Source organism: Taudactylus pleione, unplaced genomic scaffold (assembly GCF_031769625.1).
Source record: "Taudactylus pleione unplaced genomic scaffold, aTauple2 ptg000662l, whole genome shotgun sequence".
Taxonomy (NCBI): domain Eukaryota; kingdom Metazoa; phylum Chordata; class Amphibia; order Anura; family Myobatrachidae; genus Taudactylus; species Taudactylus pleione.
Window position 1 is genome coordinate 1,615,041 of NW_028285064.1, and position 20,048 is coordinate 1,635,088.

General features: G+C 50.0%; 1 protein-coding gene across 6 annotated transcripts in view; it reads right to left on the bottom strand.

Annotated features, from left to right (window-relative positions):
• CCDC17 (coiled-coil domain containing 17) overlaps positions 1 to 19,714 on the bottom strand; it is an 80,284-nt gene extending 60,570 nt beyond the window's left edge. For 3 of the 6 annotated variants that reach the window (XM_088455615.1, XM_088455614.1, XM_088455617.1), the window contains exons 1-9: positions 19,620 to 19,714; positions 17,298 to 17,557; positions 14,989 to 15,123; positions 13,860 to 13,922; positions 12,283 to 12,412; positions 11,925 to 12,078; positions 11,009 to 11,128; positions 9,171 to 9,307; positions 2,107 to 2,229 (exon numbers count right to left, since the gene is read on the bottom strand). In XM_088455615.1, coding sequence (XP_088311741.1) covers positions 2,107 to 2,229; positions 9,171 to 9,307; positions 11,009 to 11,128; positions 11,925 to 12,078; positions 12,283 to 12,412; positions 13,860 to 13,922; positions 14,989 to 15,123; positions 17,298 to 17,504 — 1,069 coding nt within the window. In that variant the 5' untranslated portion in view covers positions 17,505 to 17,557; positions 19,620 to 19,714. Of the gene's footprint in view, positions 1 to 2,106; positions 2,230 to 9,158; positions 9,308 to 11,008; positions 11,129 to 11,924; positions 12,079 to 12,282; positions 12,413 to 13,859; positions 13,923 to 14,988; positions 15,124 to 17,297; positions 17,558 to 19,619 lie in introns of all 6 variants that reach the window. The other 3 variants (XM_088455613.1, XM_088455612.1, XM_088455616.1) reach the window with 1 other exon arrangement.
• Between the last annotated feature and the right edge of the window lie 334 nt (positions 19,715 to 20,048).

Here is a 20,048-nt window from a genome sequence, read left to right on the forward strand (position 1 = left end):
TACATTTTCAAGTGGGAGGACAACCCAAGAGACCGGGACCCCTATATCAGTCTGTAAAACAGAATCCCTAATACTTACTAAATTTCCTGATGCCTGAAACAAGGGAGTCAACACAACATACCAAACACTTTGATGTGTGATGACACCCCAATATCCTTAATGTGTGATGACACCCCAATATCCCCTACAATGGTTTATGACACCCCAATAACCTCTACAGTGTGTCACTACACCCCTATATGCTCAAAACTGTGTGAGGACACATCAATATCCTCTACCCTGGTTTATAACAACCCAATGTCCTCTAGAATGTGTGATGACACCCCAAGATCTGTGACAAAGTATGACACGCCAATTTCCTCTACAAAGTGTCATGATCCCCCAATATCCTCTACACTGATATCCTTCCAGCCACTACTCTTTCTAAACAAAGGTGTCCCTTCTATTTGTTGAGGGAAGTAGTTGTCCTATGCACACCAGATTTCTGTCTGGGAGTCGAGTACAGGAAGAGCCCTTTAATGGAAAGTTACAGGGGACATAACTTGCAATAATCAATATATCGCTTTTACACTCTCAGCAAAGTACAGGAACTTGTACTTAAATACTTATCAAGGGTCACAAAATGACTGTCATCCGGATCACATAGTATTTTAGTATTTCCCTTCCTCACAACTGCACACAATCCTCATCTCTTTTCCTTATATATGGTCCCTTTTTGGGTGTAATATATAGATTAAAAAACAAACAATTCTGAATTACAGCAGGAGACAAAACACCGATATTAATCGTTCTATGCTCTGAATGTTCGGAGAGGTTAAAATAAAGACTGGTGCCGAAATAAGACTCCTACGGATAGCAGGGAACTGTTCTTCATACTACTGGGGGAAGAGGCGTCTTGTGTTTGGGGTCCTGTCCATGACAATATTCCTGCTGTCCGTTAATAATCAGGCAGAGGACGCAGGCCTGTAATAAGATAGGGACAGATTTACTTTGCATCCTCGCCACATACTAAGGGCCATAAACGTTACTTTATTTGATCCCCTTTGTATCGAATTTCACTGTTAGATGCAGCAGGGAGGTGCAGGGAGGGGGGGGGGGGGGAGAACCCCATTAGTCTGTAGCTGTCACTGATATACAGTGTGAGATCACTAGCAGGAACCCTGTATCAGCAGGTCAGTATGGGGATTCTACAACCAACGTGTGATCATGGCTGTACACATACATGACATAAGCAGCACACGCCAGCAGCTTCCCCAAATAAGGGAGGAATGTACATTTAGGGAGCATTCTATCTGGCATTGTACATTCAGTATTCTTTCATACTGTGTCTTTCCAGCAAAAGATATCTGCAATTATTCCACCAGTGTCAATACCGCAGGGCAACATTATCCTAAAGGGACTGTAGCAACAAGCAAGAACTCCCCTGTTGACTGCACTTTACTATATTCCCCTTTATTCTTACCACTGAAAACCATTACACTGTTCTTGAGAACACAAAAAGACATGTAGCATTTTTACTTTGAACAGGATAATTTGTTAACAATATCATTGCATCTCACTTTACAGCAATCTATCCCCCAGTTCCCCTGTCTCTGAGAAGAGAGTTAAGGTAGGTACACATTGGAGCGACTGGCAGTCGTTTCGGCTTTCCTGACAATTTGCCTTGAGCGGGGATTGAGTGTACACACTAGAAGGTCGGAACGATATATTGTTCCGTCCTTCATCAACAAACATTAGGTTGCATGCGATATCGTCATGTTCGATTTGCAGCAAATCAAACTGGACGACGGTCGCTAGCGACCGCGGGCACCCGGATATTGAACCCACACACGGAGCGATGTAGGCGATTTGTCGTTACAAAACGGCCAGACATCGCTCCAGTGTGGACCCAGCTTAAGAAACATGACATAGAATACATTAAAGCGCATAGGTCCTTGCATAAAATGAGCTACAGTGCTTGGGTTTGCGGAACATAAAGCTAATTGGTGCATGCATTCACTTCTGGTTCGTTTAAACACAAGTAGTTTCCCTGCGATTTCTGCAGTCTGTACAACGGGGCTGTATATGGGCATATTGTGCGATTAACAGTAATTACATTGGATTTACCGTGATCTGTCTTTTTCCTATTCCGCTGCAGCTTCAAGTTAAAGATTTCCTCCTCTAGACGCTGATTCTCCATCTCCACCGCCATCAGTTCCACATCTAGAACCCGTGGTGTGCCGTCATGTCCTGTAAACACAACAAAGTTAATAGGCATACAAATCATAACTAAACTCAGAGCGTTATTAAGAACAGTTTATAGGGAGGTAGCAGAAAATCGCATAACAACCGGGGAATATCTGAAGTGTCCAACAGACACCTTCGCCAAAGTTTCCAGACGTAAACCTGTATATACTAGTCTTCTATGCTTAATAACAAGAGATATGGTAAGAACTTACCTTTGTTATCTCTGTTTCTACGAAGTCCATAGGGTCCACAGGGTGACCTTGGGGTATAGCTGGATCCTGGATCCTCGGGCACCACGGAGTTAAAGCTTTCAGCTGCTCCCAGGATGCACTTGGGTCCAACCTCCCCTATACCCCGCCCCCGAGCCACAGGCACCTCAGTTGGTAAGCAGCCCAGGCCGGAGGAGGAGACGAAACAGAGAGAAGGAAGACTGGAACACACAAGAACCATACTCACAGAAATGGGAGACGGAAAACCGGTGACCAGTCACAGAGCCCCATATGAAGCCAGGTGCGTCAGGGCGGGTGCCCTGTGGACCCTATGGACTTCGTAGAAACAGAGATAACAAAGGTAAGTTCTTACCATATCTCTTGTTTTCTACTCCAGGGTCCATAGGGGTCCACAGGGTGACCTTGGGGATGTCCCAAAGCAGTCCAACTAAGGGCGGGGACGCTCCTGTGCTGAGGAGAACCCGGCGCCCAAAGGATGCATCCTGAGAGGCAAAGGTGTCAAACGCATAGAACCTCAAAAAGGTCTGAATGGAAGACCAGGTGGCCGCCTTACAGAGCTGAACAGCAGAGGCGCCACGGCTAGCAGCCCAAGAAGGGCCCACAGACCGAGTGGAATGAGCCTTAACAGAGGCTGGAACAGGTAAACCCTCCTGCATATAAGCCTCAATAATAACAGAACGAAGCCAACGGGCTAGAGTCTGTTTGTTGGCAGGCCAACCCCTCTTGTGAAAACCAAAGAGGATAAACAAAGAATCCGACTTCCTCACAGAACTAGTCCGGTCCACATAAACCTGGAGTGCACGGACAACGTCTAAGGAAGCCTCCCCAGCCGAAAGATCAGGCGACTGAAAGGCTGGTACAACAATTTCCTGATTAATGTGGAACCTGGAAACCACCTTAGGCAGGAACTCAGGACGAGTGCGAAGCACCGCTCTGTCCTGATGAAAAATCAGAAAAGGGGGACGACAAGAAAGCGCCCCCAAATCTGAAACCCTCCTGGCAGAAGCAATTGCCAAGAGGAAAACAGTTTTAAAAGTTAGCCACTTGAGCTCCACTGACTCCAAGGGCTCAAAAGGCGGACCCTGTAAGACCCGAAGAACCACCGCCAAATCCCACGGGGCCACAGGTGGCACCAAGGGAGGCTGGATTCTCAAAACTCCCTGGAAAAAGGTGTGTACGTCCGGCATAGCAGCGATCCTGCGCTGGAACCACACCGACAGAGCAGACACGTGCACCTTCAGCGAAGAAAGACGTAATCCTAAGTCCAAACCCGACTGAAGGAAAGCCAGAATACGCGAAACCCGGAACACCTGGGGATCATAGTTTCTGGCCTCGCACCACTGAAAGTAAGTGTGCCACACTCGGTGATAGATCCTCGCGGAAGCAGGCTTGCGCGCCCTCAGCATGGTGGTAATAACGGAGCTAGAAAAGCCCCGAGACCTCAGGACGGCTGTCTCAAGAGCCACGCCGTCAAAGATAGTCGACCCAGATCCGGGTGAAGACAGGGCCCCTGAGACAACAGGTCCCGCCGTTGAGGTAGGAGGTACGGAGCATCGATGGACAGGCTCTGCAGATCGGAGTACCACGGCCTTCTGGGCCACGCTGGGGCCACCAGGATCAGTGTGCCTCCGTCCTGTTTGAACTTGCGCAGGACCCGAGGCAGCAGAGATATCGGAGAGAAGTAAGCCAGTTGAAACAGCCATTTCACCGACAGCGCGTCTATCAGACTTGCGCCTGCGTCCCTTGTCCTTGACCTGTACACAGGCTGTGATTGTGACGGGACGCCATCAGGTCCAGCTCTGGCAGCCCCCACTTGTCCACGAGTAGTTGGAATACCTCTGGATGAAGCGACCATTCCCCGGGATGCACGTCGTAACGGCTGAGGAAGTCTGCCTCCCAATTGAGGACTCCTGGGATGAAAACTGCAGAGAAAGCTGGAAGATAGCGCTCCGCCCAAGCCAGGACGTGGGACACCTCCGACATCGCAGCTCGACTGCGAGTCCCTCCCTGGTGATTGATGTACGCCACCGTGGTGGCGTTGTCTGACTGCACCTGAATGGCCCTTCCGTGAAGAGCGGTGCCGGACAACTGCAGGGCTCTGTATACTGCCCGCAGTTCCAGGATGTTGATGGGAAGAAGCGCTTCCTCCGCCGACCAACGACCCTGAAGTGACAAGGAGCCTGTCACCGCCCCCCAACCCTGGAGACTGGCATCTGTCGTGAGCAGAACCCATTCCGGGATCCAAAAGGGGCGCCCCTCTAGGAGATGAGCCGTCTGCAGCCACCAGGCTAGGGACAGACGCACCTCCGAGGACAACACCAGCATCTGAGAGCGGATTCTGTGTGGCAATCCGTTCCATTCCGAAAGAATCAGCCCCTGCAGGGGCCTGGAATGGAACTGGGCAAACTCCACCATGTCGATTGCCGACACCATGGACCCCAAAACTCTCATCGCTGAGTGCACCGACACTCTGCCACTGCTCAGACAACTGTGAATCCGCAGCTGTAAGGAGGAGACCTTCTCTGGAGTCAGAAAAATCCGTTACTGACGAGAGTCCATCCGCTGTGATGGGATGAGGGAGGACTTCTTCCAGTTGATCAACCAGCCGTGCGCCTGTAGACAAGCGACCGTCAGGTGGAGATGCTGGATCAGTACCTCCGGGGAGCTTGCCAGCAAGAGGAGGTAGTCTAGATACGGTAGCAACCGTATTCCCTGGCTCCAAAGATGAGCCGCCATGACCGCCATCACCTTGGTAAATACCCTTGGTGCCGTGGAGAGACCAAAGGGTAGAGCCCTGAATTGGTAGTGGAGAATAGCAAACCGCAGAAACCGTTGGTGCGATGTTGCTATAGGCACATGGAGGTAGGCGTCCTGGATATCCAGGGAGACCATATAGTCCCCTGGTTCCATCGCCAGAATGATGGAACGCAAAGTTTCCATCCTGAATTTGGGAACCCTGAGAAACCTGTTCAGGGACTTCAAATTGAGAATGGGGCGATGAGAGCCATTGGGTTTCTGCACCAGAAACAGCGTAGAGTAATACCCCATCCCACGTTGAGACTGTGGCACGGGTATAATGACCCCCGCCATCAGCAAGGCCTCTATGGCTTCCTGAACCTGCAAGGCCTTGGTTTTGTCCTGAGAAGGACTTGTGCAAAAAAACTGGCCAGGCGGCCTGTGCCGAAAAGACAGGGCGTACCCCTGGGAGACCACTTCTCGCACCCAGGCATCCGTGGTGGTATTGTGCCAGCACTGGGCGAATTGAAGAAGTCGGCCTCCCACTCTGGGGTCCCCCAGAGGGAGGCCCGTCCCATCACGCAGAAGGCTTATCTTCTTGCTTGGAAGAAGGGCGCCTAGCACTCCAGGCTTGCTTCTTTGGCTTTGAGGCGGTCTTGGGTGCGGACTGCCTCGGGAAGGACTGACCCTTTGCCTTGCCCTGAACCCGAAAGGAACGAAAGGCCGAGCTCCGGACCTTAGCAGGTGTAGTAGCTGAAGGGAGGAAGGCTGACTTGGATTTTGCCAGGGTATCTACTATTTTGTCCAGGTCCGGACCAAATAGTAATTCTCCATTAAAAGGTAAGGCCTCCAAGCCTTTCTTTGAATCCGCGTCTGCTCTCCAAGACCGCAACCACAAGGATCTACGAGCAGACACTGCTGCCGCCGAAACCCTAGAGGTCAACAGGCTAGCATCCAACGATGCTTCTCCAATGTAGGAGGCGGCATCTCTCATCTGTCCTAACAACGCCCTCTGGACGTCCGGAGCTTCATCCGTAAACGTGTCCTCCAAGGCGTTGGCCCACCCCTCAATGGCCTTGGCCACCCAGGAGATGGCCATGGACGGCCGGGCTACATCCCCTGAGAGAGAATAAATAGACTTTAGACAAGTCTCCACCTTCCTGTCCGTAGGATCCTTCAGCGGGGATATAGACGGCAATGGCAAAGTAGCACTCCTGATGAGGCGTGTTACATGGGAATCGACTGCAGGCGGAGTTTCCAATTTCTTACAATGCGCTTCCGGGAATGGATAATTGGACGCCAAGCGTTTCTGTGGCAGGAAACGCTTACTGGGTGTCTGCCAGGCCACCGCCATGTGATCAGTCAACTGAACAGACAAGGGGAACGCTGCAGAAGTAACCTTAGCCTTTTTAAAACTAGGATACCTCGACTTGGGAGCAGGTGCCTCATCCTCAATCAGAAGAATGGCCCGCACCGCCTTAACCAGAGCCCGCACATTGATGGAAGACTTAGTGTCTACCTCCTGGACTGAGGCATCTGAGGCTGAGTCATCCTGCACCTCACCATCATCCGAGGACCCCTCAGAATCCGAAAGATGCGCAGCCTGCGCCATGACTGAGCGTTTAGACGCCCTGGAGGGCACGTCACTGCGCAACATCGACTGAAAAGCCGAAGATGCTGCCGCCAAATCTTGGACAGTGTGGGAAAGCGCATCCACCCAGGGTGGAGGAGCTGCCACAGGAGCCTGAAACGGCACCACAGCCTGCTGTGCCACAGGGGTGGACTGAATATACATTGGCAACCCCGCATAGGGACCAACAGGCTGAGACCCTGGGGGAGTCTGCAATAATTGTGGGACACCCGGGGAATGGGGGATGGCAGGCAGGGGCAACGCCCTAGTAGGGGCGGCAGTCGGGACCGACAGACGGTCCGCAATGGACACCAGCACCTGGGAAAACATCGCCCATGGTGGCTCCTGCGACATGGGAGGTTTAGACATACCAGGGAGCGCCTGGCACCGTCCGCACAGGCCGTCCTGTGACAAATTCTCCCTATCCACTCCTGCAGAACAGCGCCTGCAGGAGAACAATACCGGAGCCCCGGAGTGCTCAATCTCCTCCTCAGACATGACTTAGGAAGAAAACGTGCGCACTCACCAGTGTGCTGAACAACAGCCCACAATATGGTACTGTGTAGCACACAACTGTATGTGACGGACCTCACAAATACGTGATTTATATAGGCGAGGTCTGTAGAAACACCCTTCCCCCGCACACCTGTAGGGCTTGTAGGAGAAGGAAAGGGATAGGTATAGGCTGACAGTAAGTAGAAAAAAGACACAGACAGGCAGCACTAGCAAAAGTCACATACCATGCAGGAAGATATACTCACTGCACCTTTCCACTACAATCAACCTCCCAGATTCAGTGTCTGGGAGGGCTATAGTGCTGTGTACACTGTCCTTGTTGGGGGAGAGGTACACAGGGGGACCGGTCTGCGTGCTCCCTGAAGATCTGCGCTGCCAGTAAGAAAATGGCCGCTGGAGACCTCAGAGGAGGAGTGGCCCGAGTATCTGCAGCTCAGCGACGCCAGACTCCGTGCTGAAAGGCGCGCGGAGCTGAGGGGAGGAGCCGCTAGACAGGGAAGGCTTCCTCCCCTGGCTAGCATATTTAACCCCCGGGTTGCCGGCATCCCGCTTGCCGCATAACTTACCCTGGTGGTCTAGTGGTCTGGCGGGGTATGCCTCCGCCACCGCTAGCGCCCCCGGTCTGTCCCCTAGACCGGGGGCATGGGACTGCATTTACAAGGAACCCGCGCACCGCCGCTAATCAGCGGTGCGCGGCTTACCTTAATCTCCCCGGCGTCTTCCGGCAGCAGTCCCGGGGGAAGCCAGAGTCTGGCTAGTACAGACTCTGGCTTCCCCCGCCGCGATCCCCAGTTCAGTGCTGGCGTCGCAGCGCCAGCAGGGAGAAGGAGCGGCAGCGTGGGCGTCTGTACAGACAGCCCATCGCTGCCGCTCTGGAGAAAAAAACTATAGTAAAAAAATTAAAGTTACAATAAAAAGCTTTAGTTGGCTGCTCCTGCAGCCCCCCCCGCAGGGTGACCCGACTCCGGCCGGGCACCATCTTAAACTGAGGTGCCTGTGGCTCGGGGGCGGGGTATAGGGGAGGTTGGACCCAAGAGCATCCTGGGAGCAGCTGAAAGCTTTAACTCCGTGGTGCCCGAGGATCCAGGATCCAGCTATACCCCAAGGTCACCCTGTGGACCCCTATGGACCCTGAAGTAGAAAAAACAAAATAAAAACACTACGGCAGATCTGCGCAGGTACTGAATGGTGTTATTGCTTAAGCAAAAATTATTTTCTTTCACTAAAAGGTAGATGCAAATATTTTCCGCCGATTATCCTCTAGGTGGCGCTGCTGCTGCAGCTCTTATAGGCGAATTCCAAATTCAGTAACAGAATGTAAAAATGCATGGTCACCTTCAGATTTTGGGGTCAGTAGCTACAATTATATAGGATATCACAGGTGTAATAAATCTAGGAAAAAAGCATGTCAAAACCTACTATACATTAAAAAAAATAAAATAAAAATACAAAACAAAACCAGTACTCTTTATTCTAAAACGTATAATTAATAAATCAGAAAAATGTGGCTTAACATGCGTCTTTCAGTAGTATAAAAATATGTGTGCAAAAACCCTAAATAGAAAACAAAAGTACAATACAAGAATAATATTATGGTAAAAGCTTAGAGAATTAAGCAACAGGAGCCAGGAGTGGAGGTCTCAGTTGAGGGAGGAAGGGTCTGTCTATTGAAGTGGTATTTCACTAATTACAAATACACCTCGGGAATAACATTGGACACACCACCTGTATACAGGTTACACGGATCAGCAGTAGGGCAACGTCAATATGACAATGAGGTTTAGTTTATATAAGGATTAATTTTTATAGACATAGGTCACCTTTATACGTACGCTTCTTTTTCTTCTCCCTCCGATCCTGTTTGTGGGACATCTCTTCAAACGCTAAAACCTCGGCCTGCAGGTCCCTCATCTGTGCCAGGACAGCCGGGTCACTCCCTCCGCTTTGGACATATGCCAGCTGCAGAGCACTGGGCACAGAAAGGGCAACCACAGGAAAAGTTACTGAAACATGACAATGGCTGTTCCCCAATGAATACTACCCCTTTACCACCAAAATGTTAGGTTCGACAGAGATTTTCGAATACGGGCCCTGATTCAGAGCCGGACGCTCTTTCAGAGCACTCGCTCTGAATCAGGGCGTTTAAAAAAAAATTTAAAAAAATTATGGGGCCGGCCTCCTGGCCGCTCGCTAAGCTGTGGGTGACCACCCACAGCTTTTGCAAGTGGCCAGGTGATGGTCGCAATGATCGGGGCTTGCGACGAGACCCTTGTGGTAGGGTCTCATTCCCGCAAGCCCCAGTGAGCTTCCTGCTCTAAATAGAGCCGGAAGCTCACCACTGACATCATTGGTGATGTCAGTGGTGCCTCCCACAAACGGCAGGCGTTCCTTCGGGAACGCCTCCGTTTGTGTAGCCACCCCCCCTGCCTGCCTCCAAAACGGGGCGAGCTGTCAATCACAATCGACAGCCGCCCCGTTTTGGTGCGAGACCCGTAGCGACGGAGCACCTGTCGCTGGCCGTGTCTCGCGCACGCCGGAGGCGGCGCATGCGCAGGGGGCAAACATCGTCCCGCTTGCGAGCGGGTCTGAATCAGCCCCATGGTTCCAACCTGTGTCACAGCCGGATCAGACCCTTTCACACTGCACCTTGAACCCGGGTAGACCCCATTCACACTGAACCCATGTCTGCCCTGGAAAACTTGTGTGCGTCATTAGAAATGGACGTTTTCCAGGCTCAAAAAGATGATCATAAAAAGAGGATGGTGTCTGCTCACTGAATAGCATTAATCATGGCCGACGAGTAACCACGGTGTAGCCCGGAGTTCCTGAGTTTTTGCGGATTACTGCTGTTTGACGTAGCTGCTTACACTGTGCTGCCTAGTTATTTCAGGAGGAGAAGGGCGCAATTTTTGGCTGCGAGGGCTCGTACGCAACGTCAATATCTGATATCGTCCAGCATATTTTTGATATTGACAATGAGCATTGCAGCAAATAGAAGAATGTAGATCATAGAGCCAATGGCGTCCCTATCTGACACCCGGTGCGGGGAGTAGTGATGGCTGGGTTCTCGCCGGGGAGCAGGGAGCGTGGCCTCACGGTCCGAGCCCCATTTTTGTCACACCGGGGGTGCGGGCTTGCCCCGGGGACCAGCCTGTCTGAAGTGCCGGCTCCCTCACTGTGTCAGGAGCCGAGTGCTGCACGTAATTCTACAGTGCAGCACCCGGCTCCTGTCACTGAGGGGGACTCTGCACCTTGGTGTCACCACTCGGCGGGTGACACCCGGGTGCGGCCACTGCATAGAGTGAAGGCATCGAGAAGCATTCATCAGCGGCCCCAGCAATAATCTGGGTTATAAATTTGGTGGAAAAGGGGTATAAGTGACGTCAGTGCCATAAGAATAAAGAAGAAAGTGCAGCCTTGGGATTAGAGAGAACTCCCATTAGAATTACATAATAGACTGATCTTTTAGTTTAGAACCTATTTGTGCTGAATTAGAACAATTCCCCCCCCCCCCCCCCCATGTGTACAGTGATTTATGCCCGCACAGTTTATATAAGGAGAAAGATAAAATAGATACCAGCTATAAACACAATATTTATAATAGATGTGTGTCATATAAACAGAGGGTAAAGATGAAGGATAAGTACTAGGTGTACAGAAGTTCCGCTACCTGATCTCAGATGAGAGCCGGCTCCCATGGAGCGAGAAGGGGATGAAGGTCACAGGAGCTTTCTCCTTAGTCACTGTGGTGCTGGATGGACGCTCCCTATCTATTCTCTCTGTTTTGGCCCTAAAGGGGATAATAACAGTAATCACTTCACCGACATACAAGAGAACTATCAATCCACTGTAGATTATAGCATTACAGTTAGTGACATCATCACAGTACAATAATATCACACACAGACATTTGTTTGGGGGCCGGACCAATAGTTATGAGAATAACGCCTCAGTGATGTCACTAGTTCCTGGTGTATTGATTGGCTGCATTTGAATAATGTTAGTGCAGACAACAAAACGGCCGCTTCCACTACTTGTGGGTGAAGGAGGCACGTTAACTCTCATAAGCTACAATGGTGTTTAAGGTGGGTTTATAAGGATATTTGACACCACTCAGGCAGGAAATGCATAACTGGTACTTAGTGGTCTATTTACTAAGCCTTGGATGGGGATAAAAGTGAACGGAGATAAAGTACCAGCCAATCAGCTCCTAACTGCAATGTCACAGGCTGCTGAGCTGGTCTGGCTGGCACTTAATCTCCATCCAAGGCTTAGGGCTCATTTATCAATGAGTTTTATCATATGCCAACGAGTGGTAATATTTGTTGGGCATAATAATTGTGCTCCAGCCAATCAGCTTCTGTCATCTGTTTGAATAATGACAGTTGGGAGCTGATTGGCTTGAGCAGCATATATTATCATACGCAACGAGTATTATCACTTGTTGCGTATGATAAAACTCGTTGATAAACGAGTCCCTATATCATGTACAAAAGTTTGCACAACAACATTCCATGGATCATAAAGTCCAGGCAGAGATCACACTGCCAGCGAGTCCCCATTCACCGCCATGCCCACAACGTTACCTGTTCTCGGACTGGATGAGGCCAACCTGGTCTCTCAGAGCATCCAGAGCCAACTGATTCTTCTCTTCCTGGGCCTTTAACTCCAGAAGCATCTGTTCAATGTGACTGGTGGAGCTGCCGATGCTGGTGACGTCTGACAGGCGCTGGCGGATTTCTGCAGCAGAAACAATAAAATACACGTTTCCTGGAAATATTTGTTCACACCGTGATGGAATAAAATCATAGACACAGGACAGTTATTTATATAGTTTGCAGTAATTTCCAGTTGTATAACCCTAAGATAACGAAGCTAGTCAGAGACCGTCATTGCAGCAATCGGGCTGTTTGTGTGCAATGTAAATAAAAGGCCAGCACTAACCCTCTCTCTGCATTTCCAAGGCCTGGTTTCGTGCCTGGATATCTGCCAGGTGTCGTTCATGGGAGTCTGCGACATCTTGCATCCGTTCCCGGTACTCTCTGTCCCACTGCAGAGAAAGGCCGGGTTCACCCTACACAAAACAACGGAGGAACAACAGTCATACACTGTAATACCCAGCACTGCCTAACCGCAATGTGTATGTATATCCGCCTATGTAATATCAATGCAGGTTCCTATCTTATATCATCGTGGACTCCAGGGTTAGATCAGTGTGTACACAGTGTAAAATGTATATGTTCCCTATGTAAGGTCAATGTATATACTGTAACAGTAATGTATATGGTATATATAAAACATCAAGGTGACTGATGCAGTGTTGGAAGAAAACAGGATGTACAGAAAGTAATGCACATATTCACCCGTATGTAGAGTTGCTCACATCTGTGCATGCACCTGATTAACTACTAATTATTATGATAAAGCCCCATGTTACAACCTAATTCCACTCTGGTCGTTATGTGTAGACGTGATCAGAATGTTCATGACTCTGCAACACCCATTTTTGGAGCATGTGCAGTGTGAAACAAAAATGAAGATATGCTCTGCACAGAGGCGTGCATTCACCTCTATATCAGCTCCAATGTGTACTCTCTGTAATATCAGGGATGTGGGTACTAATTACCCGGGCTTGTTGGAGGGCCCGTGTCAGCTACTGAGGGGGCATTGCTGCTTTCTGCAGCGCTGCTAAGGGGGACAAATGTAAGTTTGCTAATTTTTTTGCCTTCCCTATGTGGTTACGCCTCTACCCCCTCTCCAGTACCCAGAGCCGGCTCCAGGAGTAGCTCCGCCCTGTGCCTTCCGGATGATGGTCGCCTGGGTGTGTGGCCTAATTGCCATAGGCCAAACCCCCTATGTGATGTTATTTGGGGGGCGTGACCACATGGCATGCCTCCCGTGTAACGTCAGGCTGGGAGGAGCCCAGCACTTAGTCACTAGCTGGGCTTTCCCAGCCCTCTACCGCCACTGAATGGATGTCGCACGCATGCGCGCAGCATCCATTCAGGCTCCGGGGTTCGGCAGCGCTGCGGCGGTGGGGGTACCTAACCTCCTGATCAGACCACTTCGGTCCACGAGTGGAACAGCAGGACAATGCTGTCCCGCTGAAATCGGGATGTTGGGGATGGGTGCGCCCTCTATGGGGTGGCGCCACTGTTCGACCGCACTGGAGTGGTCAAACACCCCAAGAGCCGGCCCTGCCAGTACCAGTGCATATTTCAGCTCTCGACGGCCCTGTGTAGTATTTATATGTACCCTATGCTATATGTACAGTCATTAGTATGACCTTCTGCGTAGCCTACTCCAGCGTCTACTGTATAGAAGAGCTCCTTTCTATATATCACATCAGGAGTTCATGTGAATGACATATGTTGTGCCTCAGTGGTATATGTATGTTCTAGCCTGTAGAGGAGATCGTCCCAGTGTAAATGGCTACTATTTCAATGGTTTTTCCCATGTTATTGATGTAGACCAGCTGTCCCAACATTAAACGCCTGCCACCTGCGTCCTGAAGCAATTACCTGTAGCTGAAAGGATCGTAGGGTCGGCACAGACACCTCCAGCGATTTCCTCAGCTTATGGAACTATGAAATGATAAACACATTCTGGTCAGTGCATCTCTAAGGTGTCAGCGCAGTTATGTTATCTACCATTATTGAATTATTATAACAGATATATTTACTCTGCTCTTATCCTCGCCCATGCATTATGTCAAGTAGGCAGCTGCCCATTAGCACATGCCCCACCCACAGTCCTGTCCTGTCTACATGCACCTAGGGCCTGATTCAGTTTAGGACAGAATTGCAAAAGGTGCACACAAGCAGCTTTGCAATTCCGTCCTTGCCATTATGGTAATGCACAGGAGGCATCACGCCCCCTGCATGCATTACTTATCCGAGCTGCGCTGTACAACGCAGCATCGGATAATCTGCGGGAACATTGGCAGTAATTCTAACCACTGTGGCACCATGGCATTATTTATTGCTAACCAGCGTGCCACCCTATGTAGAAAAGGCTAAAAGTTATGTACAACAACCCACGTCACCTCCTACACTACAGTTATGGTAAGAATAGTTTTCCAGGTGCAATGATAAATACAATCTACAAACCAGCTCCTGTGTTTCATGTCCATCTAATCTCTTCATCAGGGACAAGACAGTTTGTTTACTCTTTGTGCAATAAACTCTGATTTTATCATCAGTGACTCCACTAACTTAAGGTGCATACACACACACAACGATTTTTTGAACGATTATCGTTAACTTTATCATTCAATCGTTGTAAAAATCGGTAACTTTCTGAGTTAAAACGATGAACGATTATCGTTCATGCGCGTTCACGTTTGTAGTTCAGTCAGACTGAGCAACTGAACGATTTTCATTAAGGGAATATGAAATAATCATTTGTAGTTCAAAAAATCGTTCATTACACTTTAAAAAATCTGACAGAAAATTGTTCATAAAATCGTTGGTAACAAAATCGTTGTGTGTTTATGCAGCTTTATTGTTACATTGCATTTTTCTCTGACCAGAACACCTGTCACCTAGGGTACAATTTGCATTCATCACATTACCCCACGCAGTATGGCCTATTGACGCTAAATGACAACCCCAGTGCTCAGGACATGACTTACTGCACACATTTACCTACCTCGTCAGTCAGGTTCCTTAGTGCTTTACCGTCCGAGACACTACCCATATGCCCATCATATCCGCCCATCAGCCGCTGCTCCCTCTCATTCAGCAGGTTCTCTCTCGCCATCAGACGCGCAATGCTGTCCCGTGTCTGCAGGGCGCAAATAACTTCAAAACTATACAGTATATGTAATATAACGGGAATGTAAGAGAAGATATCCTCTATTTACGTTTATTTTCACATTTATTTAATATAGCCTTCAGCAGGGCCGCAACTAGGGGGGGGATAGAGGTGCACGTGCACCGGGTGCCAGATTGCAGGGGGTGAAAAAAGCTGACTCTAGGTGGCTTGGCGGCTGCAGACTCAGAAAACGGCCATCCAAAAATGGCCGCCGCCAAAGAGGAGACAAATGCTAGAGGTCCTTACTGGCCAGGGGGGTTTATGCTCATAGCCAGGGGGTTTATGCCAGCCGTCCGCATGGACGAGCAAGGACAAACTTATGGTAAAGGAAGGGAGGGGGCGCATAATTGCTGCCTTGCACCGGGTGACAGTTATCCTTGTTTCGGCCCTGCCTTCAGCATAAGCAGCGTTGTGTAGTCGGGTGCAGGGCCATGGGGATGTGACTCGTTTCATCAAGTACACGCCAATTTCACAAGAAAAGAATCGGGATCTGGGAGGCGGAGCTATGCTCCTGGGAGTCCAGAGGCACTCCCCGAAATCTCCAGACGTTCCCGGGAGAGCAGTCAAGTGTTGTTATAACATGTACAGCTGCCAGTAACACGGCCCTGCAGCTATCGCACCAATACTCCTAACCTCCCATTACCAATCTCTCCCATTCTGTTTCCTGCATTGGTTACGGGCTGACAGGGGCTGGTCTTGGGTCACATGCAAATTGGCTGTAGCTTCGCGCAGCCGCAGAAGCCAGATTTACTACCTTACGGTATCGCAATATTCCGTAGTGGTAATGTGGGGAGCCGCGCCACCCATCGATTTTACACAAACGGACGCAATCTTCATCATTAGTAACTGCACTTGTATCAGCCCCATGCAAGGTGCAAAAGACCCACGCTGCCCTTCTCTGTACAAATGACAGACTCATACGGAGCATTTGATACACGCCCACAACACTGCCACAAGTCAGGGCAGTTACGTATGCTGGCATTGCCGCCATCGCCTAGTACCGGCCCTGTAAAGCCCAATCTCAGGCAAAGACAGATCCGGCCAAGTTCCGTCCGAATCAGAATAGGACGGACATACGCAAATACGCAGAAATTTCCTTCTGCGCATGCGCTGTGTACAGAGAGATCTGTCCATCTTAGAATCAGGCTCACAGTCTTCTTGCTATTAAAGTGTTCTCACCCTTGAATAAACACTGTATTTCTGTACAGTCTCAAAGCTCTCCTGCCCTTGAAATACGACTCTGTTTGCTTTCCTGTTATTGTATCACTTCACGTCTACCCTATGTCTGTCCTCCCTCCACCATCCTCTTTTGTATTTCGCCAAGGTTTGTCATATTCTCCACATATATGCCCATTTAGCGGGCCTATGTAGTGCGCCCAAGATGGCTGCTTTGTCTGTTAGTTTTGTGTGTTAGGATTTAAGGTGATAGATGAAAGTGTGATTCACAACATTGCATTATATCAGAGTGGGAGGGACTATGATGTCAAAATTAGCAGAGAATTCCATCCTCGTGCCACCTGCCCCGCCCATTTCACAAGTGATTGGGGTTAGTTTTGTCAGAGTGTGGGAGGAAACCCATGCTAACATGGGAAGCACGTACAAACTGCACACAGATGTGACCCTGGATGGGGTTTGAACTCATGGCCATAGTGCTGTGGTAAAGTAATGCTAACCACTATACCACCCTACCTGCACTTATAACCTATACTCATCTCCTCATATACTCTGTGCTGCTGGGGGATCCTGCTCTATATAACTCCCAGTCTGTAGCTTCCTGCTGCATCCATTCCCCTCCTCACATCATGACACTGCCTTTGTCACATGTGACTGGATAACTGGGAGAGTTGGGAACAGATAAGTTAACTCTAGTACAGAGTTTCCCAACCTCGGTACTCAAGGCACACTAACAGTCCAGGTTTTATTGATATCCATGCTTGAGCACAGATTGTTAAAGCAAAAGGATTGCTTAAGTATGGCTATCCTTAAAACCTGGACTGTTAGTGTGCCTTGAGGACTGTGGTTGGGAACCCCAGCTCTAGAAGGTTAGGACCCGTGTCTCTACCTAGACAGAGCCACCACAGATTCTCGCCTCACCTAACAGCTACAGTACCCACAATTTCCATAAAATGTTTGTGCCCAATTACCTTGAAATCTGGCGTCCCCGCCATTCGTGGAATGTCTCTGCCGGGTAAGTGTATACGGGCCCCAGGGTCCGTGAAGCGGGAGCTTAGAACTGTGGGATCCCCTATTTGGCTCCCAATGCAGAACTTTTCCTTGTGTTTCTCAAGGAGTGGGTAGGAGCGAAACACCATGTTACAGTTGTGACATCGGAGACTGCCCAGATCCGCCATCACATATCAGAAGGGGCAATATGGGTCGTTTTTGTTTGTGCTTTTGTTTTAACCTGTTGGTCAACAAAGGAAACCCCAGATGTTTAACAAACCGAAGACAACAATACATGGCATGCTGGTGCTGAGCTACCCATAGAATACACAAGATATTTTACTTGTGTATGAAATGTGCTGTGATTGCAGAAGACATACTCATAATGGAATATCTGCAGGACAGGAAGCACAGGGGCGCAGGAAGCATAGTGGCATAGGACAGGAAGCACAGCTGTGCAGGTACCGCAGTGGCACAGGACAGGCAGCACAAGGGTACAGGAAGCACAGCGGTGCAGGTAGTGCAGTGGTACAGGAAAGGCAGAACAGCTGCACAGGTAGCGCAGTGGTAGAGGAAGCACATGTATACCAGTGGTACTGCAAACACAGGGGTACAGGAAGCCCAGGAAATGCAGTACAGGAAGCACAGGGGCACAGGTAGCGCAGTGGTACAGGAAGCTCATGGGTGCAGGTAGCGCAGTGGTCCAGGAGGCACAGGGGTACAGGAAAGGCAGCACAGGGGCACAGATAGCGCAGTGGTACAGGTAGCGCAGTGGTACAGGAAGCACAGGGGCACAGGAAAGGCAGCACAGGGGCGCAGGTAGCACAGTGTTACAGGAGGCACAATGTTACAGGAGGCACAGCAGAGGCAGTACAAGGACACAGGTAGCGCAGTGGTACAGGTAGCGCAGTGGTACAGGAAGCACAGGAAAGGCAGCGCAGTGGTACAGGAAGCACATGGTTGCAGGTAGCACAGTGGTACAGGAGGCACAGGGGTACAGGAAAGGCAGCACAGGGGCACAGATAGCGCAGTGGTACAGGAAGCACAGGGGTACAGGATAGGCAGCACAGGGGCACAGGTAGCGCAGTGGTACAGGAAGCACAGGGGCACAGGTAGCGCAGTGGTACAGGAAGCACAGGGGCACAGGAAAGGCAGCACGGGGCGCAGGTAGCGCAGTGTTACAGGAGGCACAGCAGAGGCAGTACAGGGGCACAGGTAGCGCAGTGGTACAGGAAGCACAGTGGTACAGGGAGCACAGGGGCACAGGTAGCGCAGTGGTACAGGAAGTACAGGAAAGGCAGCGCAGTGGTACAGGAGGCACAGGGAGCACAGTGGTACAGGAAAGGCAGTACAGGGGCACAGGTAGCACATGGGTGCAGGTAGCACAGTGGTACAGGAGGCACAGGACAGGCAGTACAGGGGCACAGGTAGTGCAGTGGTACATGAGGCACAGGAAAGGCAGCGCAGTGGTACAGGAACCACAGGGGTGCAGGTAGCACAGTGGTACAGAAGCACATGGGTGCAGGTAGAGCAGTGGTACAGGAGGTACAGGGGTGCAGGAAGCACAGTGGTACAGGACAGGGATTTTCAGGGAATTATTTATTTCGTGTTACCTAAAAATGTTACATTTATAATTTTCTAATTACTGCCACTCACACAGCTCATTACCTGCACTCACACTACTGCCACTCACACAGCTCATTACCTGCACTCACACAGCTCATTACCTGCACTCACACTACTGCCACTCACACAGCTCATTACCTGCACTCACACTACTGCCACTCACACAGCTCATTACCTGCACTCACACTACTGCCACTCATACAGCTCATTAACTGCACTCACACTACTGCCACTCACACAGCTCATTACCTGCACTCACACTACTGCCACTCACACAGCTCATTACCTGCACTCACACTACTGCCACTCACACAGCTCATTACCTGCACTCACACTACTGCCACTCACACAGCTCATTACCTGCACTCACACTACTGCCACTCACACAGCTCATTACCTGCACTCACACTACTGCCACTCACACAGCTCATTACCTGCACTCACACTACTGCCACTCATACAGCTCATTAACTGCACTCACACTACTGCCACTCACACTACTGCCACTCACACAGCTCATTACCTGCACTCACACTACTGCCACTCACACAGCTCATTACCTGCACTCACACTACTGCCACTCACACAGCTCATTACCTGCACTCACACTACTGCCACTCACACAGCTCATTGCCCTCAGGCCGCAGAGTACAGGGCAGTGTCTGTCTGCCACTTACCCACAGGTCGCGGTTGCAGCGATCAGATGAAGTTGCAGGGACGCGGCGCCGGCTTCCATGGATACGGCAGGAGGGGAGGGTCTGTCCCGCACACGGACGGTACCACCGCTCCTGCAATGTGGGGGAAGCAGTGGGGTCATACATACCATTATCCGCCGGTGTCACTGCTGCTGCTGTTGTTGACTAATAAATTATAATAATTTGAGACTTGTATTATAGCGGAATGTTTGCAGTTAATGTTACACTGCGACTCTTATATACTACATATCCCGCCACCCACACACAAACAATGCTCTACAGGTAAATACCCCTAACCACAAGATGGAACACACCACTAAACCATGTAATAAAATACACCTTGCACCACTCTAACATAATAACCCCGTTCCATGCACTGCTATTACATAAACATACATACACTACCCCCAA